Source organism: Nothobranchius furzeri, chromosome 16, assembly GCF_043380555.1.
Source record: "Nothobranchius furzeri strain GRZ-AD chromosome 16, NfurGRZ-RIMD1, whole genome shotgun sequence".
In the NCBI taxonomy this organism is placed as follows: domain Eukaryota; kingdom Metazoa; phylum Chordata; class Actinopteri; order Cyprinodontiformes; family Nothobranchiidae; genus Nothobranchius; species Nothobranchius furzeri.
In genome coordinates this window covers 45,151,653-45,170,501 of record NC_091756.1, presented here as the reverse complement: position 1 = coordinate 45,170,501, position 18,849 = coordinate 45,151,653, and the positions used below count along the sequence as shown (strand labels likewise).

Sequence of the window (18,849 nt, the reverse complement as noted above, 5' to 3'; positions counted from 1 at the left end):
AATGATTGCACAAATGAAGCAAGCATTCATACAAAACAAAAACCACAAATTCTGTGTATGCATGTTTTTTTTTTTTTTTGTTTGTTTTTTTGTTGACTGACTGTGCCAGATGGGGATTTTCACACCTCAGTGACCACAAACTACTTCCTTTCCTGCCTGTTCGTAGGGCACTTTTTAAATCTATTTAGAAACATACGTTATTAATAGTTTTATGAATTGAAAGTTACAGATTTACTCATAACGGTACCAGAATTACAGTGGGTACGTAATTAGATATGACTCAGGTGATGTGCAGGGGGTGGTAACTAGTGGTAACTGAGTTGAAAAGCATAGTGTGTTACGTTTCGCCGTGATAGAAATCAGAGGCTTATTCAGAAATCAAACTATCACATCTTTTTTCATGACACGTAAAAGTGTCACGGTAGGTTTTAGGGAATTACGTAAAGATGGAAGTAGGGGAGGAGTGAATCCCCTGAACCGTTTTAGTGTTATTTACGCAGGATGCTTGCAGTCAAGCTAATCAATCTCTTAGAAATCGAACGATTTAATAAACCGCCATCTGAAATCTATTTCCAAACCCTTTAATATGTGTAATTTTGTAGAATTTTAAAATTTTCATTCAGGCTCCTCACGTGCTACCTAAAGGGGTCTTTCCACTTGCCAGAGCGATTTTGAACTGAAAACTGAATTGAATGTCGTGTTTATTCGTGTCGTTGCTTTTGTATCGTGAGTGCTAGTAGCTGAACTTTTACAATCATAAATGTATGAGCATGTTATCCATACGCCTATAAAATGAGCACTGGTAAGTGTCACTAAACTTGAGATTTGTTGTCACGTGGTATTTATACGTCTGCGCAACTATTTGGACGAAGTTATTTTAAGTTTCAAAGTTAGCTCAGTAAAAAAGAAAATGAAGTTGTACTACTGATAAGGTCAGTTGCCTTGAGCTGAAAAACAAGGAGTCAACGTATTTATTATCGCGTTGTTTTAGAAGCATTTGAACGCACCCTTTTGGACTGTTGGCAGTGTTTTTCTAACCTTTATAAATGAGTGATATAACTACGTGTCAGTGAAACGTTTTACATACCGTAAGTAAATTTCTCACAGAAGTGTGCCAGTTTTGTGGGAAAACGTTCAAAAGGCTGAAGAGCCACCTGCCTCACTGCAAGGCAGCAGCGAGCTCTACAACGTAGGTTGTAAGATGTCACCGCCTCACTACCCTCCCATCCTTCTGCGGCCAAGTCCAAACAACAGCTAAAGGGAAAATGAACAAACAGACGTCTTCCCTGACAACAAAGGCTGTGTCTCAATTCAGGGTCTGCATCCTTCGAAGGACCCGGCCGACGTGGGCTGGGTCCTCCGTCGGCCGGGTAGACCGGATGTTAACGGCTGTGAATTTGGACAGGCCTAGCCTTCATGAACTCCCTCGGCGAACGTTCCGTCGCCTAGCAACCGTGGAACCGCTGGGCAGAAGGGAGAAGGAACTTTAAACGATGGAGCTCGACGTTTTATTTAGCTTTGTAACCCCCAGAAACCCAGATTTAGAAAACAACTGCAAAATCTTTTTTTAACCTTTCACATGTTGTTCTAGGAGGCCAGATAAACGGGCCTATTTACACATTTTAACAGCCAATAGTGTTGCAGAACTGAACAATAGGACCTATTAGCAATGTAAATGTGGTTTTAAAAAAAAAATGGGGAAGGTTTATTCTTGTAGACTTAAATCTGATGTTGTAATATTACAACCGTGGGTCTTTGGGGGTTAATCATTTCCTTGACTGTTGGAGAGCTAATTCAGAGAAAATACTTTAGACAAGCTGAGCCAGAGCAAAGATGTGATAATAGTTTTTAATACTTTCTAAGGGTCTTGATTTGACCAAAACCAATTTATCACCTTTTAAGACTTTTCAAGACCCAGCGGATACCCTCTAGTAAACAATTCTCATTTGTAAACAAAAATAAAATTCAAGAGTTTAATGCAGAACTGATTTTATTTAGATATTTCTTTTATATGTACATGTTTAATCTTCCTTAACCATTTTTTTCTAGCAAAGTAAAAAGCTGTCAAAGTTCTTCCTTCTCTCCTGTGCCCTCTGCAGCCTCATGTCCTCCCTGATCAGCTCCAGAAGCTGGTCATCGCTGGCACCTTCCCCTGGATGCCCATTACAAACATGTAAGAAAAAACAGATAGAGAAAATATAGAGAAAAGAGGACAACGGGTTATTCCTTTCATGTTTTCGCAGAAAAAAATAAACTCAAACGAGTTATTTAAAATATGAGATGTTATTGTACCTCCATGCCACAGCCGCCGAATACTTTGCTCCGGTGATCATGTGGTCCATCTCCGCCCTAAGCTTAATAAATTCCCTGGTTTTCTCTTTTGTTCCTAAAATACAAACTTCTATTAAAATCAGGGGGAAAACGTAGCGGGAGAAGTACGACACCGAGCGCGGCCGAACATACGAGCCGAGACCGCAATACAAGCACTTTTACTGTAACATTTCTAACTAAAATAACGTTCATGTATCACAAAAATGTCCTTAACCTAACAGTTTTCAAGTTTATACTGACATTTATATGCGCAATCCTCTCCGACAGCTCCCGCTTCACTGTCCGCCATTGTTTTTAAGTTTTTCTGCCGGCCGGCCCGCAAGGCATCTTGGGAAATGCTACCTGTTGAAGGATACACCGGACCCATCCTTCATTTAGGCGAAAAGAAGGCCGCATTCGTCGACCGCATTTGAAGGAGTCTTCGAATTGGGACAGGCCTAGTCGCGGCGCTGTGACGTAACCGGCCGACGTAGGATGCAGACCCTGAATTGAGACACAGCCAAAGTGTCACCAACAGCAGGAAAGAAGTTATCTTCTTTACTGCTAGCATCACCTTCCATGAGCATCACCATCTAAAAAGATACAGAAGGTGTCTGATCAGATAAAGACCACTTCTACTCCCTCACCTCCCTGCACTGCCTCAAAAGAAGAGTCTCTGTGATGTGAAAGAAGCTGCAAAATCTAATCCTGTTATAAAAAAATCAACGAAGGAAACCTGATCTGCCTCAGCAAGTTCAAATCAAAGCTATAGGCCCAGCAAGCAGACGTAGACCAAAACCAGTCTAGACAAAGACCCCAGTCTTGCCTTTCTTTCTGCAGACGTTGGATCTAAGGTTGACTCCAAAAAGACGGGACCAAAGATCAAGAGTGTTTTATCCACAACCAAACACACTTCTGACTTTCTGGTCTCTGATGTGAGGTCAAAAACAAGACCCCCAGAAGAAGACAACTTCTGGTTGGATTGTGAGGGTGAGACAGAAGACAGTTCTGTCCATAGGTTGGTAAAGTCAAAGTGGTCACCAGGTGAAGGTTACCCTTCAAGATGTTAAAGCTCTGTTAGGCAGAACCAGCACCCACCATCACTCCAGCAGGCTGAGCATCCTGGGTCGCATCCCAGCATCTGATGATATGAGCAGCAAGTTCAGACTTGATCCAGTCCAAATTGATGTGAAGAACCAAAAAGATGGTGTTAAACACGTGGCACCACCAACATTTCTGTCAGATGAACTGATCTGAAGCAATGAGCAGAATACAGAGCTGCAGTTGTTCCACAATAAGTGTAAACAGCCAGCTTTAATCCCGAAACATCAGCTAAAACCAGCCTCTCCTGCTGCACCTCTGCTTTTGGCACGTTCATCTGAGCTGCAGCAAGCCACGCCCCCTCCAGAAAATATAGTTTTTGGGCTTGCATTCATTTTTTCGTTCTTTGGGGACCCATGGTCTGAAAGTAGATGGGTGTTACTTAAGTCTAGTTCATGCTTCTGCTTCGGTGCGAAGACACGCAACGCCATTATTAATGCCATACGGCAGGGCTATTCAACTCCGGGCCTCGACGGCCGGTATCTAGCACGTTTTAGTGGTTTCTCTGGTCCAACACACTTGATTCAGTGGTTTAATCACCTGTGCAGCAGCTCATCAGGCTCTGCAGAAGCCTGTTAATCACCTGCTGATTGAAATCAGGTTTGTTGAAGCAGGGTTAAAACTAAAACATGCTGGATACCGGCCCTCAAGGCCCGGAATTGAATAGCCCCGCCATACGGAGTCGAGCCCAGTTTTCTAAACATCCGTCGAATGAGACGGGGAACACAAGCTTGTGATTGGTCCGGACGCCGCTTTTGTCAACAGCATCGCCATTGCGCCTTCAAAAACGATAAGAGAGCCAAAGATATCTTGCAGCAGATATGGAGCAGCTCGAACAATACCTTTCAGAAAAACTCTAAAAACATGAACGTTTTATTCACCCGCCTGGAGGAGTACAAAGATACGCAGCAAGCGTTTTATTCGTGGATGGAAATGACGGGAAACATGGGTTCAGAGGTGGATAGTAGCGCATGAAGACATGGAGGCGAATGAGGAACATAATTGTTCGTGTTAAAAAGTCTCTGAAAAACACAATAGTAAATGCACTATCTTGGACCGAATACATGACAGGATATCCCAAAACAGCGCTACGCCCTCTGTTGTCCTGGCGGGGAATTGCTTTGCATTTATCCCCGGGTGACGGAGAAATCCGGGAGCAAAACGTCTCAGTCAGTGCGTGTGCGTCTCTCCCTTGTGAAGCATAAACTAGGCTTTAGGCTCCCCATAATTGAGCTTGTTAAGAGTGGAACCCACAGCCTCTCTCCTCCCTTCAGGCTGGCTCTGGTACTACAGGAGGTACGTTGATGTAAAGAAAGGCGGTGAAGCTGGACTGGGTATGTTTCTGGCAGGATACTGTGTGCTCAGCTACATCTGGAGCTACCCTCATATAAGTGAGTGTGAACAGCACTCGACTAAATAGATTAGACATTACGTGTGGTGATTTTCCTGTTTGTTTAATTTCCAGAGTTGAGTCATTGGAGGAAGTATCATTAAGGATGAATCGTGTTTGAACAAGCGTGACTGAGGAACAGCTGCGGTGATGAGGAAGTATTTTATTCACATTTGAGTTCATCCCAACCGTAAATGTGCACTGAATTTAAATTTGATTGCTGAACTGAATAACTAAAATGCTAATTTTCTTCGTGAAGATGACGCTACTGGTGGAATTTTTTTAAATTCAAGTTTAACAAGCTGAATTTAGAGCAGATAAATCATAATATTTAAGTTTCTGTTCTCACTGACCAGATGAAAGTGAGGTATACAGTATTTTTAATGTCCAAAGATAATCAAAGACTGGCACTAGCTCATACTCATCTGTTTATGGTATTTAAATTGTTGCATTTATTTAAAATTATTTTTTCCATGCTTTTCTTTATTGTCAATATTAATATTTAAGGTAGAAGCAAGATGTTAACCTGGTTTCTATGTTCATAGGACAACCGGTAACTTTATTCAACCACCACTAGGTGTCACTGTTGAGTTGTGCTGCTAAAAGCAGACCCGTTCAGGGAGATTGGATGTTTTCCGTTCAGGCTTTTTGCTCTTTTGTGCAGGTGCATTGGTTCTTGAGCCCACGAGAGGATTAAATGTGACAAACACAGTTTAGCTCAGTAGAAAATGACTTCATCAGCTACGTTAAAGATAAATATCTAGAAACTTTGATGGTTGTATAGGTTTGTTTTCTTTAGCAAAGGCTTGCACTGTCACATGGTGTGATTATGTATGCTGAGTCCATCGGTGCCAGTGTGTGAACACTCAGAATAATAATGAAGGCACACTGAAGAGGGTCCAGTTTTGTTGTTGTATTCAAAATGAATTTATTGTTGACTTCTCGCTCCTGTAGTGAACACATAAGCCACAAAGAATGAAATAAGAGCATTTTTGTAACCATTTATTCTGACATCACCACTCAGCCAACACAATAAAAATAATTTCTTTTTCCTTGAAACAATTCGTTTTCTTCATACAAAATTATAAATATTTCAACTTTTCATTTTTTTATACAAAACAACTATACAAATCAAAAGAGACAGACCAATGGTGAAAATGGAAGAACACAGTTAACTGCACTGAATATGAGGGCGAGAAAGCACAGCATGTTCCCACTGGAGAGCGTGAGATGCATCCTCAAAACAACGTTTTACCAGGATTTCCTGCTTTATGTGGATGAAAAGAGCACCACAGGCACATTTTGCAGCAGTCACTTATAGGAGCTAATGCTAAACCTTGCGTTCTTTAAAAAGCCCAGTTTGCTCAGCGATTACGAGCTGCTAGATGTTTACATGGATTAATAGAAATGCTACTAAAACCATCTCCATCGCTCCTTATAAACATTTTTGAAGATCTTGAAAGTTGTTCTTGGGTGACTGATGAAGACGCACTACCCAGAATCAACTCTAAAAGCATTTATCACATTAAATTGAACCTTTGGTTTTGTGTTTGGTTCACAAGAACAGCGTCTTGTTTTCACCACAGTGCAGATTTCAGTCATTTGTTCTCACAATCACCTAAAGTTGCAGCTCTGAAATGATCCCAATAAGAGCATCGTGTCATCTCAGTCAGACTTTTCTTTATAGTAAGAAAAGGAAACTGAAAAGGGATTCAGCACAAACCCATCCTTTGGGCATAATCGGTCGTGTTGCTGAGAGAAAACTGAGCAAATGTGAGAAATTTTATTGTAAAGTAAGAAAAAGAGAAAAATGAAGGAATGACGTGAAAAGCGTGGCAATCTACACGACAACAGCCATACACTAGTGTACATGGCTGCAAATGAACGCACAAACACTCTAGATGTGTGAAATTGTTAAAACAGAAGCAGATATGATCAATGTATGATTGTATCTAGAAGGCAGACGATGTGTGACCCTCTGGGGTCGTTAAAACTGTCCAAGTGTCCTGCTCACAAAGCTGGGTAACATCACAACAACAAAACACAATCTTCCTTATATCATTTCTAAAAATGAGGAAATGAAAATCTCAATAAAAAGATAAACTCAACTTCTCTTCCTCAATCTGAGGACATAACTCCACGTACACAAACTCGATGTGAAACGAAACAGACGGGTGAAGGTTTGTACTGCGTCTGTGCCGGGACTCGCGTACCTTTAAGGTACAAAAGAAAATTCAGCAAAATGTGACGTAAGCACAAGAAAGTAACGAAGCTGCTGAGAACAGTAACTAGTGTGGTGAGTTTTTCTAGGATGGCTAGGGGGTTATTGTTTTTGTTACAGGCAGCTGAAAATGGTTCTGCTCCAGATCTGTACAACATAAAATTGCCACTAAACACGTTTGTTCACTGTTGGATTTGTAATGCAAAAGAGAAACAAGGGAGTAAATATCTGAGTAGAGCTTCTTCATGTAAACACTTTCATATAAAAACTTAAAATCAGGCACAGACTCCTTCTCATCCCTGTAGTGGGGAAATGGCACAAACTGCTGGACGTGTGTGAAGAGAGGAACAAGGCTCTGCATCGCTACATTAGAATAACAAGGTTGTTGTTTGTTTAATTGCATCTGTTAATCCTCTGCATTGCACACATTCCCGGGTCTTCATAGGTAAGTGCCTGTATGTCTCAACAACCCTCCAATGAAACTCAAAAATGCTACATGGCTGTGTTATCACATGGATCAGTCTGGAAAAGTGCACCTCTCTTCACACAGAAGTTAGACACACAGAGAGAAATGTACCTACAGAACAACATGACGCATCGGTGTTAACATTCCAGGATGCTGTTGACTGCTGCCTCTAAAGCAGAGTCTGTGTCTGGGGGAGGGGGGGAGGTGAGCCCGGGGGAGTGCTGAGGCTGCGTTGGAGAGCAGGATAGGTGATGAGACGTCTGGTAGTGGGCCTGTCCTGCTGGAGCTGCAGCAAAATGCGCAGGTTTACCTTGCGAGTAACCTTTAGCAGTGAAACTGTTGTTGCCGGCGCCGCTGGACCAGGAGAGCGGCTGAGTTCTCTTTAGTTCTGAAACAGTCTTGTTCTCTGAATGTGATGAGTGGAGTCTTTCTCCCACATCCACACCCCCTCCCGGGTCTCCACAGCCGAGCTGGGAGTCTGTTCTGTACGCCGGCTCTACAGAGCCTTGATCCAACTCATCCCAACTATCCGTGTTCACTGGTTCCGAGGGAACAGGTTCGTGAAAACGTCTGGATTTTGGCCCACAACAGAAGTCCTCCAGGAAGCTGTCTGAAACCCGACATGGGATGGAGGGAGTTAAAGATGAAACAAAACTGCTTTGTAGTAATCTTCAGGTTTCTTCGCATTTACCTGGATCCACAAGAACCATGCGTTTGTCTTGGGTCAGGCAGCCGCGCTCCTCCTGGTTAAAGGTCCTGTCAATCATCACCATTTCTGATGAAGGACTGGATCGCTGCAGGGAAATGAGCACCGGTCAGCTCTATGCATTACACCATTTGGCACATAAGGGTGCAGAATTAATATGTGCAAAATTATTAAAGGGGCCGTATCATGGAAAATCCATGTTTTGGAGCTTTTTACCATGTTATGCCATTTCCTCAAGAGAAATACCCCCAAACCCGATTTTGGCTGCATTCATGCAGCATTTGGTCAACGTAAACATTTTTCTGCATCCAGAAGAAAGTCGCCCACTTGTGTTACGAGGCATTTATCCTCTCTTAAACCGCTGGACTACCAAGGACAATACAACAGCAGCTGTTGTAGGCGTGTTTTGTCGAAGCAGGTGTGGGCGGAGCTTTGCAAAAACAAACCATTTCAGTTGCGGGTATAAATTCATACTGATAAAAATAACTCATCTTTAAGATAAATGACATCTCAGTAATGCCAACAGTAATATTTTAATATACGGTGCGTACCTTTGCGTTAAAATTTTAAAATAGTGTGATCTGGCCCTTTTAAGACCCCGAGGTCTGGGGAAAAATGTAGATTCCATCTCACCCTTCATGGAAGAGTTTGAATCTAAGACCGCCTTCAGAAATGGAGTCGTCACTGTTTTCCAAAATCTTGAGTGAGCAGGTGACACTTCTGTTTCTGTTCTAAATCACTCCCAGCTACCACCATGTTAACTTAAAAAAGTTAAGTCATTTTTATTTGAACCTGTTCTGTTTAACCACTGAGGCAGAAAGAATGGTAAATCTGAGTGTCGGACTAAGTCACAGCAGATTTAATCTGACAAGAAGAGTCATGGTTACTCCTACTGTTGCAGAGTTAACTATAAACATTACGGCATGGCAGACAACATCCAGCTTAGCAACAGAGCGGACCGGCAGAGACACGACAGAAAAAAAATAACTTGACATATGTATCGCTGGACTTCTAGCCATCTTTGTGTTTCCTGAGGTCAGATTGATGTAGCCATTTTGAACGGAGTCGACTCATCAGTCGTAGATCATTCGTAACATTTTGTCAACCAGATCCTCCTGGTTCTGACTCCTAATCTGTGTGTGTGTGTGTGTGTGTGTGTGTGTGTGTGTGTGTGTGTGTGTGTGTGTGTGTGTGTGCGTGTGTGTGTGTGTGTGTGTGCTTACTTCGGCATCTACCATCAGTAGTCGTCTGTATTTGTCCACCATGGCCTGGGTCTTGTTCAGCACTTGGGTTGCAACCACCTCAAACTCCTCATCCACTGGAGTTATCAAACATGAGACAGTATTCAGATAAAAGATCATTTTATTTTTCTCCACCAAAGATGTAAAATGAGCGACCTCTGAAGGGAAGGTAATATCTTCAAAGCGGTACCTTGGGAGAACTCGTCCTGGTTTGGTGGAGCCCCTTGGAACAAGTGATAAGAGAGAAGTCTCTGCAGTGCATCATCAACTGACGCAAACTTCCTTCGGTCTGGGGTTTGAACTCCTGTGTGATCCTTCCTCAGCTGCTGCAAAATCCTGTTCAATTCAAGGAATAAGATGGTAGATAATCATCAAATTCAACTCAATTAAACCACGATATGAGAAGCATCTCAATAGGTCATGAAACTTACAGATCGCCTCTTGTGAGAGGTGAAGCGACGGGCCTCTGAGCAGTGACATGTACGGAGAAAACAAAAAAACTGTCATAATCCAACTGGTTTCCTTTTCGTTTCCGTATTCCACCTTTACGTTTAAAAACGTTTTAAATAAAACCCAACATACCTCAGAGGTTGGTGCTGAATCTTGTGTTAGGGTTTTCGTGACTGAAACATGAACAAATAATAAGGTTAAAGAACAGAAAATTGCAATAAGTCAGATTTATAACGAAGTATGATGTTTTAGTTACCATGAATGCTGCCAAGTTGTCCCTGCTTAAAGGCAGGTGATGTAGAAATCTGATAAACATGATCGTGTTGGTCACACAGCCGTTCACAGGGAAAATACAAGATAAAAATCCATCATTTCTGTTCATACCTGTCTGAAATCTCCTTGCTCCTGTGTCACGTTGCCAGGTAAAGGAGACAGAGAAGTGCAGTTCTGTGTTTGAGTCACTAGAAGGCGCTGAACGTGACAACCGGATGCTTGGTGACCTCCAATCCCAGCCGTTGCCGGGCCAACCAGAGTCAACCTCCCAGGGGTGCAGGTTTGTACAGGGGTGGTGCTTGCACAAGAGACTCCTGTCCATGTCGGAGTTACATCTCCTACAACCTGACCCCCACTCGCCATGCCCTGATTCAGAATCAGCTGACCGGCGGGCGCAGCGATCTGCATGGTGTTTTGATTGGTGATTAAAGCACTTGAGCAGGGGTTCGTGGTGCCATTGTGGATGGCGGTGGAGGGAGTGAGCGTCAACGAGTTGGGGAGTAGGAACTGTCCCGCGGGTAAGTTTGTCTGGGCTGGAACTTGTTGCTGCTCCAGTGGCGGTTGCACCACTATGGTCCCATTAGCTGTGTACTGTCCTACAGGAGCAGTGGTGTTAGTGTTCACATTAGCCATGGAGGTGGGAGACGGCTGGACACCAAGGTTGTAGACCGTCTGGGATCCAGCAAGAGGGGGTTTAGGCTGGATGGGTCTGACGATAGCCTGGGTCCCTCCTGGGCCTCTTTGGATGATGATGTTTTGAAGGGGGATGTTTTTAAAAGGTAAGCCGACCTGGCCCACCTGCCCTTGGTTTGAGGCAAACACCTGCCCTCCTGTCGTGGCTCCTGCTGAAGCCACAGGCAACCCTGGCCTCAAGACAATCTGGGGAGTCCTTTCCAAGCTGCTCAGAGTCATCACACCACCGCCTGTCCCAAAGGACCCCAACACCTGGATGTGCTGGGTCGAGCCATTGGGCAGTGGGGGCATTCCTTGCAGTAACTGGCCGGCTGGGATGGCAGCAGACGTTGTGGTTACCACGCCAACCCCACCTCCGTAACTCCCCGAGACCAGCTGTGAGGAAAAGGGAACTGGAGCCTGAACAAGAGTGGGAGCAGGCTGGGAGTCCAACAAGGCCTCCTGGGCCAGCGTCTGCTCAGTGATGTCAGCCTCCATGAGGGACTTCTGGAGGATGTCAAAATGCTGGTCTTCTCCGCCAAGATCCACCCCTTCAGGGGAGCTACCAGCCCCCAGCTCGTCCTCAATAAAGGAGAGGCTGCTGGAGAGCTGGAGGCCTGCCCCAGATGAGTCCTCTCCAAATTCTCCCATGGAAGAAGAGCCATCCTTGAGACCAGCACTGGAGCTAACCTGAAGCACATAATAAAAAAAAAAACTATAATTGTGCTTGTGTACTGTTTTTTTTTTGACTCATATCAAAAGAAAAAAATGATTTAAGTCATTCCACATGAAGGTACCAGAGCCAGATTACATCATAGATTGTTTTGAGGAGAAATTCGTTTTTATCCTAAAGCTCCAACTGTGCAAAACGCACACATTTCTATGAACAAGTTATTGGTAATCTTTCTTTACACTGGATCTATACAAGAATTCAGCTAAACTATTTCTGATGTTAACAGTAATTAGACATGACTTATGTTAAACTTATTCTATTCAATGTCTACCTGAAAAAATTCTTATTTTACAAGAAAAAATATTTTGAATTTTTATATTTTTACAAACAAAACTTAACGTTTAGACCATGTACACATGTTGCCGGGTATCCCACAAGACAAAGTTTTTGTTTTTATGATTTGGTTCGTCAAACGCCACCAAAGACTTCAACCCAAGTAGAGATTTGTAAATTCTCAGTTGTCAGCTTTTGCTTGTGGATGTAAAAAAAAAAAGAGGAGGGGTTTTTAGTTTTCACTACATCACTGCCCACAACAAAAACGCTCTGATGTCACATGTGCAACCTGTGTTTACACCAAGAGGCAAGCTCTTGCCTGCCAAAATTGAATCTAATGCATAAGTGACAAAAAGTGCAGTTCCCCCCTCATCCACCAGGGGTGTGATCCAGAAGGAAGCAAGTTCCCCATTTACTCCCATGTTAAAAATAACAAATTCATACATCTGTGCATGGAGGTTCTTGAAGCACTGACTGCAGCTGCAGTCCACTCCTTGTGAATCTCTCCCACATTTTTGAAGGGGTTTTGTTTCACAATCCTCTCACAGGTGTGGTTATCTCTAAACTATGTTCACATCCAGAATCAAACTCAGGTCTTCTGCATGGGAGCCAGACATCTTACAAGGTGAGCTACACTCTAGTAACATTCAAAGTATCTGTAACTTTTATATCCTTGATGACACCAGAAACAATGTCAAACCAAAGAACGGATTGGAGCAAAAATGGCTATTTTGTTGCTAATTTGCAGGAAATATCTAAAAGAAAGTAGCTAAGGGTCCTCAGAAATTAGGGATGCACCGATCAGGTTTTTTGCTGCCGATCACCGATACCGATATCAAAGAATGCTGATCACCGATACCGATCACCAATACCGATCACGTGGATTGGCCAGAAATTTTCTACAACATTATAAAGAGTGCTACAAACTCCATAACCTGGGAATAAAGGAAATGTAACCTAATCTAAAATGGTCTGTATTGGGTTGTCACGGTGTGAAAATGTAACCTCACGGTTATTGTGACCAAAATTACCATGGTTTTCGGTATTTTTTTTTAAACGTGCTACATTTTCAGACAATTAAATAAACCCAGTATGTCAGGAAATATTGTCCTCAGTTTGTGTCTAAATTTTGCCTAAAATGTGTTATTTTGTAATTATGTTGTTTGTTTGTTTACATTTTTTCCCTTTAGCCTTTAAAATACCAATATTTGCCCATAACTTCGTATTTTATGTCTGTTTGATGTCATCATTTTAAAAATATTAGATCAGATGATACTCAGTACTCAAGTAGCCTTCTAATCAGATACTTTTTTACCCTTACTTGAGTAATAAACCCTATATCAGGAAAATATTGTCCTCGGTTTGTGTCCTTCCAGTGAGCTTTGCAGATGTGGGAAAATGTCATCAGGCAGTAATCATTGTTAAACTCATAATTTTTCTCGGAGAGAGACCAACTCTTATCTGCCCCTGGGAGCCCCGTAATGCATAGCATCATTTCAATATGGGGGTGTCCGCGACACGGTTTATATGCAGGTAGCGGCGCTGCGGCTGCTTTATATAGCGACTCGTTGCTTTCTCCCTCAACCAAAATCCTCGGATCACGCATTTTTAGCTAAAACGCTAACGTTAGCTTGCCTTGCGTTGACTGTAGAGTTGTGGGTGATGGTCACGCAGATGTGTCATGAGATTTGAAGCGTTGCTGCCTTTCACAGACACTTTTCCTGCACATGCTGCAAACAGGATAGCCGAAACTGTCCCTAGGCATTCTTCAAATATCCAAAAGATGCCCGTAATTCCGACTTTGTCTTCTTTGAGGGATAAAAAATGTCCTCCTGAGCGCTGCCGTCTCCTCCTTTGGCCATTATTTCAGCTTTAGCTTCAAGAAAGTTTTGGTTGTAAACAAAGCACGCATGTGCCGCCGGCAACTTCAGCAGATGATAAGGGTGGCTGGTAAGGGTCACCACGCCTACACCGCAGCCACGGTAACCCCACCGAGATAATATAGCTTTGTTTTTTTAAACAAGACGGTTATTATTATTGTCAACTTTTTTTACCGGGGTTTACCGCTACACCGGTTACCGTGACAACTCTACCTGATCGGTCTGCTTTGATCTATTTTGAAAACTCCGATCAAAACCGATAGGGGCGCTATCGGCCGATTGGGATCAAATGCCGATCCATCGGTGCATCCCTATCAGAAATGTAGCTAGGTTCATCACTAGGCGTTAGGAACAGTGACAAAGTTGCTGAGTTGGCACTACTTCACCCTGCTGCTAAAGCTACTGATAGCAAATGCTACGGGCTATGCCTGAGCGTGAACGCGCATGAAGCAGCCTGTTTGACCCGAGCATCTCTCTTTTTCTGTGATTTTACAGAAAAACAGGCAATCACAGTAAAAATGCCAGGGCTCATTCTACAGGACCAGGGCATTGCAGGAGAATGTATGAAGAAGACATTTAATATTTCTATACGTGTTTTGGCTGTCAAACTTCCATAATGTCCATTTAAGCAGGCTGAACATGAAAATAGTCTCCTACACCCATCTCCTGCATTAGTTTCTGATAGAAAATAGATGATGAAAGGCTCAAATTTGAAAAGCCTGACAGATCTACGTCACACTGTCACCTAACTTTCGTGGACTCACCCATTTTAACTCATGACGAGGAAGGCTGTCGTTGGTTTAGCGTCCAGGAAATAGCAGAGAACGTCTCAGCTAGTAGAAGCTAACCATTAGCATTAGCAACCCCACCTCACTGAAGAAGTCTTTCAGGCTTGAGTTATTTGTGGAGATACAACATCAACGTTGCAGAGCAAACTGAGTCAGTGGTAGAGTCACATTGCTGTTATCCAATCACAGGTGAGCTGTTCAAATATCAGGAAATACTGCCGTCTGAAGCTCAACTCCGATGCGGCTCACTTCTAGTTCCTGAAAATGCAGCACCGGAGCTTTGTTTCCCCAGAGTATAACTTACAAGGCATTAATTTGTACTAGAGAACACTGCAAATGTATTGAATAAAGGAGTGATCCACACCTTTAACGTTTATAGCTAAAATGTAAATGACTCTTGATAAATGTCTGTTTAGATTTGATCAAAACTATTATGAGCGTACTCACTGTGTTACTGGCAAAGAAAGATCCATCTGACCCATAAGCTGCATTTGTCACATCATCTTCCTCAATCTTGTTTGAAAAAGAAAACAAAAACAGTCATAAACTTGAATATCTAACAAGGACATTCAACACCAGTCAGCAGCAGGGACTCACAGACTTGCTGTTGCTGCCGTGGAGATAATCGTTCAATGCATCTGCATCTCTGAGAGGAATAAAGGGAAGATGTTTACCAGCCAAGAATACTAGGTGTAGTTTGTTTACTGTGTAGCACTAAAATGCATAATTTGTCCTGTTGAAGAGGCAAAGACTTTCTAAAAAAAAAAAAAAACGCTGCTTAACTATTGAAGAAAAATGAAAATGTGTGATCAGGCTGTAACATGCTTAGTGCAAACTTTGATCATGTAGATTCTAGATATTGAATTAGCATTTTACCCTAAAATATCCAGAAGACGGCGATCATAGTCATCATCCATGACACCTGAAACAGTCCGGAGACAGCATGTGAAGATGTGGGAGAAGTTTAATGTTTATGCTTAGGTACACGTTCATAAGCTCATTCACTGGAATTGTTTTTATGTTTTCATAGAAACAAATGCTAACTCACAGATGTCCACCAGGAAGCATGGATTCAGTCATTTACCTCCCTTTTCCCCTGAAACAGGCTGAGCTGGAGGGTGAAAAACTGCATTTAGTAAATTTACAAGATCATTTTTGATCATGTAGAGGTGGGGAATACAAGACTGATAGGTGAGTGTGTGAAACATGGGTGTGGAAAAGAAAACGTGTTATTCAGTCAACAAGTAAAGGACAGGATGGCCTCCACCCTTCCTACCAACAAACTCCCTCCCATTACTCTGCTCTCCTACACTGGCTGTCATGTCTGCAGAGTAGAAATGGGCATTTGAGTGTAAATAACTCCACCCTGCACCATATTTTGACTTCCAATGGCCATTTAAGCTTCCATATAGTTACATTGCATGACTTTATGCAGTGTGGTCCTGCAGTGGTGTGTTCAAATGCTGCCAAAGCAGCCTAGTAAACTAGACCAAATTCTTGCTTTGCTAATAATATATTAATTTAGTCTGACTTGCCAGGCTACTACTAAACATATTGGGTTTATTGTATTCTGAATAATAATGATTTAAGATCAATGGGAAACGTTTTATTAAAATGCTCAAAATTACAAAGTCCCACGGTTTTTATAACTTGACAGTGGTCTTTGGGGATAAGGACTTTAGTCGTGTGTGAATGAAATAAGGTCTTGAGTTGTTGAGTTAAAACTGCAGAGGCACAAAATGGCTGCTGGGCTGTCTTTAGCTGCACCACGTCCAGCCTCCATCTTTGAATCCAAGGGAACAAAGACCGACTGGCCAGTTAAACTCCATACATCTTTTCAAACGCGTTTGCAGACGACTTTAGCTCCTTTCCTGCGGAAATAAACGGCATCACAGGTCTTCGAATAGTCTAAATGAAAGAACTGTTGACTTGACGCAAAGAAAATCGGAAAACAACCCAGAATGAATGATGGTAATTTATTTCAGTGGGGGGAAAAATAGCGTAACCTACTAAATGTGTACTTTAAGATGCCACTAGACCTATTAGTGTAATAAAAGAAGCATTAGAAGCCAAACCAGATGGATAAATATATATTCAACTCCAATGTGTTAGCATAAAATTAAATCCGGGTCGTATCCATGTCTGGAGACCTAAAATAACCACGGACATCGACTTTAAGACCTTCATGTTTAGGTTTTACTCCCTTGTTAACCCTCGTTTAATAAAAACCCAGTTTCGAAAGCTATTCTGAGCGGAAAGCCGCTGCCGAAATCTGTCCTAGCATGCGGGCACCGAGGTAGGCTCCACGTCCTTTCGAAGCACCACGACCGGTCTCGAGGCTCGGCTGCTGTAGTTTGGGAGTTTAATTTCCAAAAATAGCCTGAATCGACATAATGACAATCGCATTCAAGCAGGACAAAACGCCCGTCCTCGCTGACGTACTCTCCTTTTCTGCTGGGGGAAGCTTTCATTTGTCCTCGACGAGGCTCATCTGCCAACACGAAAAACGTCACATCTGAATCGCCATCCCGAACCGAGAGGTTTGGATTCGGGCGTTAGAGCATCGCCGTGTGTCCTGGTCGGGTCGCCTTCGGGGACGGGACGCCACATTTTAGCCCCAAACCCCGGCCTGTTCCGCTGTTCGATTAGCTAGCCGCAGAGGCGACAACGCCCGTTTTCCCCCGGTCGGCTGGAATGCGTTGAAAAGGCTAAAGACTAAACCGCGTCAAGCCATAAATATTTATTCCGATTAGCATAACATAAAGACGACTCAAAGAGGCAAACCCTTTACTCCTGTCTCACTCCTCTTGAAACCCAATATCTCCATTTGGCAACTTTTAATTTGCTCCCCCCCTCCTTCTCCTCCTCCTCCTTCTCCCTCTCCCACTCATATTTTTCTCACTGTCCCTGTTCTGTCTCAGATAGATTTTCCTCTCCGCTCAAACTCTCTTCCCTCCCTGAAGGAAGGGAGGAAGGAGCTGTGTGTGTTTTTTCCTTGAAATTTTTATCACAAAATTATAATACACTCAAAGGGGAACTCACCGTCATGAAAAAGCAGTGTCTTGTCTACGGGGTTTCCTCGCCATCACCGCACGGGTTGTTGGGGGGAGGGGGGGGCACCAAAATCACTGGTGCTCAACTGCAGCGCGCGATTGCACTTATTTGATTGGGAAATATGTGAATTAAGGCAAGGCGCTGAAACATTTTTATATGTGTTTATGTGTATTATTGACAAGCCAATTTCCTGTTCCTTATATTAGTACAGAACGCAATCGTTATTAGATTTAATCATTACCAACAGTAGAGGGCGGGCCTGTGTTTACCACACCTTGACGTTGCTCAGGTATGAAGAGCCTTCATTGCAGGTTCTGATCGTGACCAGAAGTTTCAAACAAGTTTGTTTAGAATGGGTTTAGATTCAGCTCATACTACATGATGGCTTGCTGTCATTTAAAAACAAACAAAACAAAAAAACTAAAGTGATTTTTTTACTGTTTTAGATGTTTGAAAATTATTGTTTCAAGCTCAGTCAGCTAAATTATATATTGGTTAAAAAAATAAGCTACTTGTAAATTTTTTAAAGCTAAATAAAACCGTGAATATCATTAAAATAGTAATTGTAAATTTAAAAATGAAGAAAGGTTCTTTTACATAGCACCTATTGGGATAAAAAAGAGGTTCACAAACACAACAAAAATGATAAAATTTAACAAATAAATATATTTAAAAACGTAGGATTAAAAAGTTGGAATGAAAATAAACTGTCTATGTGGAAACATGTAATTTAGACATTTTGTCTTATTTTCCTTTTTATTTACATTTTAACAATTTTAGATAAAAACAAAACATTAGACCTATCTCACCAGGTGTGTGCTTGTATTACAAAATTGGCATCAATAACCAGGTTCTATTTTTAAATCATTCATTTATTTGATAATTGCAGTGCATATCCATTCAAACATCATTAGACATAAATATACTGGATTATAACAGGAAAAACAATTCACATCTTCAGTCCCCATATAGGTCACATAAAAACATTATAGGGCATAGAACAGGGCAGTAATAACAAAAGGAACACTTTGCAAGGTTCTGCCTGATTGACTTGATGCAATTTGCTGGGTTCCTTATTTAGGAAACTTTACTGATTGGCTTAACGAACTGACCTGTATTGGAATGTTTACTATGTGAAGTGCCTTGAGATGACTCTTGTCAAGATTTGGCGCTATGTAAATAAACTTGAAAGTTGCTTGTCTATAGCAATATTTTTTTCTTTAAATCTTCAAATATAGCACAGATAGTTTTGTTTTTAACTATGACAATTTAACTTAAATTCTCTCTCTAC

The 18,849-nt window shown here is 42.2% G+C and overlaps 2 protein-coding genes and 1 long non-coding RNA gene across 7 annotated transcripts; 1 reads left to right on the top strand and 2 right to left on the bottom strand.

Moving 5' to 3' along the window:
• The first annotated feature begins 102 nt into the window (after positions 1-102).
• Positions 103-5,863, top strand: LOC139063542 (uncharacterized). Of its 2 annotated transcripts, none has more exons than XM_070545722.1 (4): positions 103-802; positions 3,151-3,300; positions 4,686-4,745; positions 4,877-5,863. In XM_070545722.1, the coding sequence occupies exons 1-4, from the start codon at positions 793-795 to the stop codon at positions 4,903-4,905; spliced, it is 249 nt and encodes an 82-aa protein (XP_070401823.1). In that variant the 5' UTR covers positions 103-792; the 3' UTR covers positions 4,906-5,863. The 2 variants fall into 2 exon arrangements, with proteins under 2 accessions (XP_070401823.1, XP_070401822.1); XM_070545721.1 differs by having other exon boundaries at positions 647-802; positions 4,686-4,802.
• Positions 1,382-2,819, bottom strand: LOC129166578 (uncharacterized). Its single transcript, XR_008565563.2, has 3 exons — positions 2,572-2,819; positions 2,293-2,386; positions 1,382-2,152 (listed from the first exon to the last, which is right to left on the bottom strand). It is a non-coding gene; the product is annotated as an uncharacterized lncRNA (long non-coding RNA).
• bicral (BICRA like chromatin remodeling complex associated protein) lies at positions 5,789-17,635 on the bottom strand. 4 transcript variants are annotated; one of them, XM_015962820.3, is made up of 13 exons: positions 17,547-17,635; positions 15,553-15,615; positions 15,381-15,426; positions 15,102-15,150; positions 14,952-15,017; positions 10,270-11,520; positions 10,142-10,190; positions 10,018-10,058; positions 9,867-9,901; positions 9,626-9,771; positions 9,418-9,512; positions 8,180-8,282; positions 5,789-8,098 (listed from the first exon to the last, which is right to left on the bottom strand). In XM_015962820.3, the coding sequence occupies exons 3-13, from the start codon at positions 15,419-15,421 to the stop codon at positions 7,626-7,628; spliced, it is 2,349 nt and encodes a 782-aa protein (XP_015818306.3). In that variant the 5' UTR covers positions 15,422-15,426; positions 15,553-15,615; positions 17,547-17,635; the 3' UTR covers positions 5,789-7,625. The 4 variants fall into 4 exon arrangements, with proteins under 4 accessions (XP_015818306.3, XP_070401815.1, XP_015818308.3 ...); XM_070545714.1 differs by having other exon boundaries at positions 15,553-16,375; positions 17,547-17,610; XM_015962822.3 differs by lacking the exon at positions 17,547-17,635 and adding an exon at positions 16,947-17,537.
• Positions 17,636-18,849: the final 1,214 nt, after the last annotated feature.

Bases quoted from the DNA above. Each gene is read 5' to 3' on its own strand.
- LOC139063542 (XM_070545721.1), top strand. The intron at 3,301-4,685 runs GTGAGACAGAAG...TCCTCCCTTCAG, and splicing joins CTTCTGGTTGGATTGTGAGG to GCTGGCTCTGGTACTACAGG. The intron at 4,803-4,876 runs GTGAGTGTGAAC...TTTAATTTCCAG, and splicing joins CTGGAGCTACCCTCATATAA to AGTTGAGTCATTGGAGGAAG.
- bicral (XM_015962820.3), bottom strand. From the start codon at position 15,421: ATGGATGATGACTATGATCGCCGTCTTCTGGATATTTTAGG. The intron at 15,151-15,380 runs GTAAAATGCTAA...TATTCCTCTCAG, and splicing joins CGTCTTCTGGATATTTTAGG to AGATGCAGATGCATTGAACG. The intron at 10,059-10,141 runs GTAACTAAAACA...TTCATGTTTCAG, and splicing joins ACAACTTGGCAGCATTCATG to TCACGAAAACCCTAACACAA.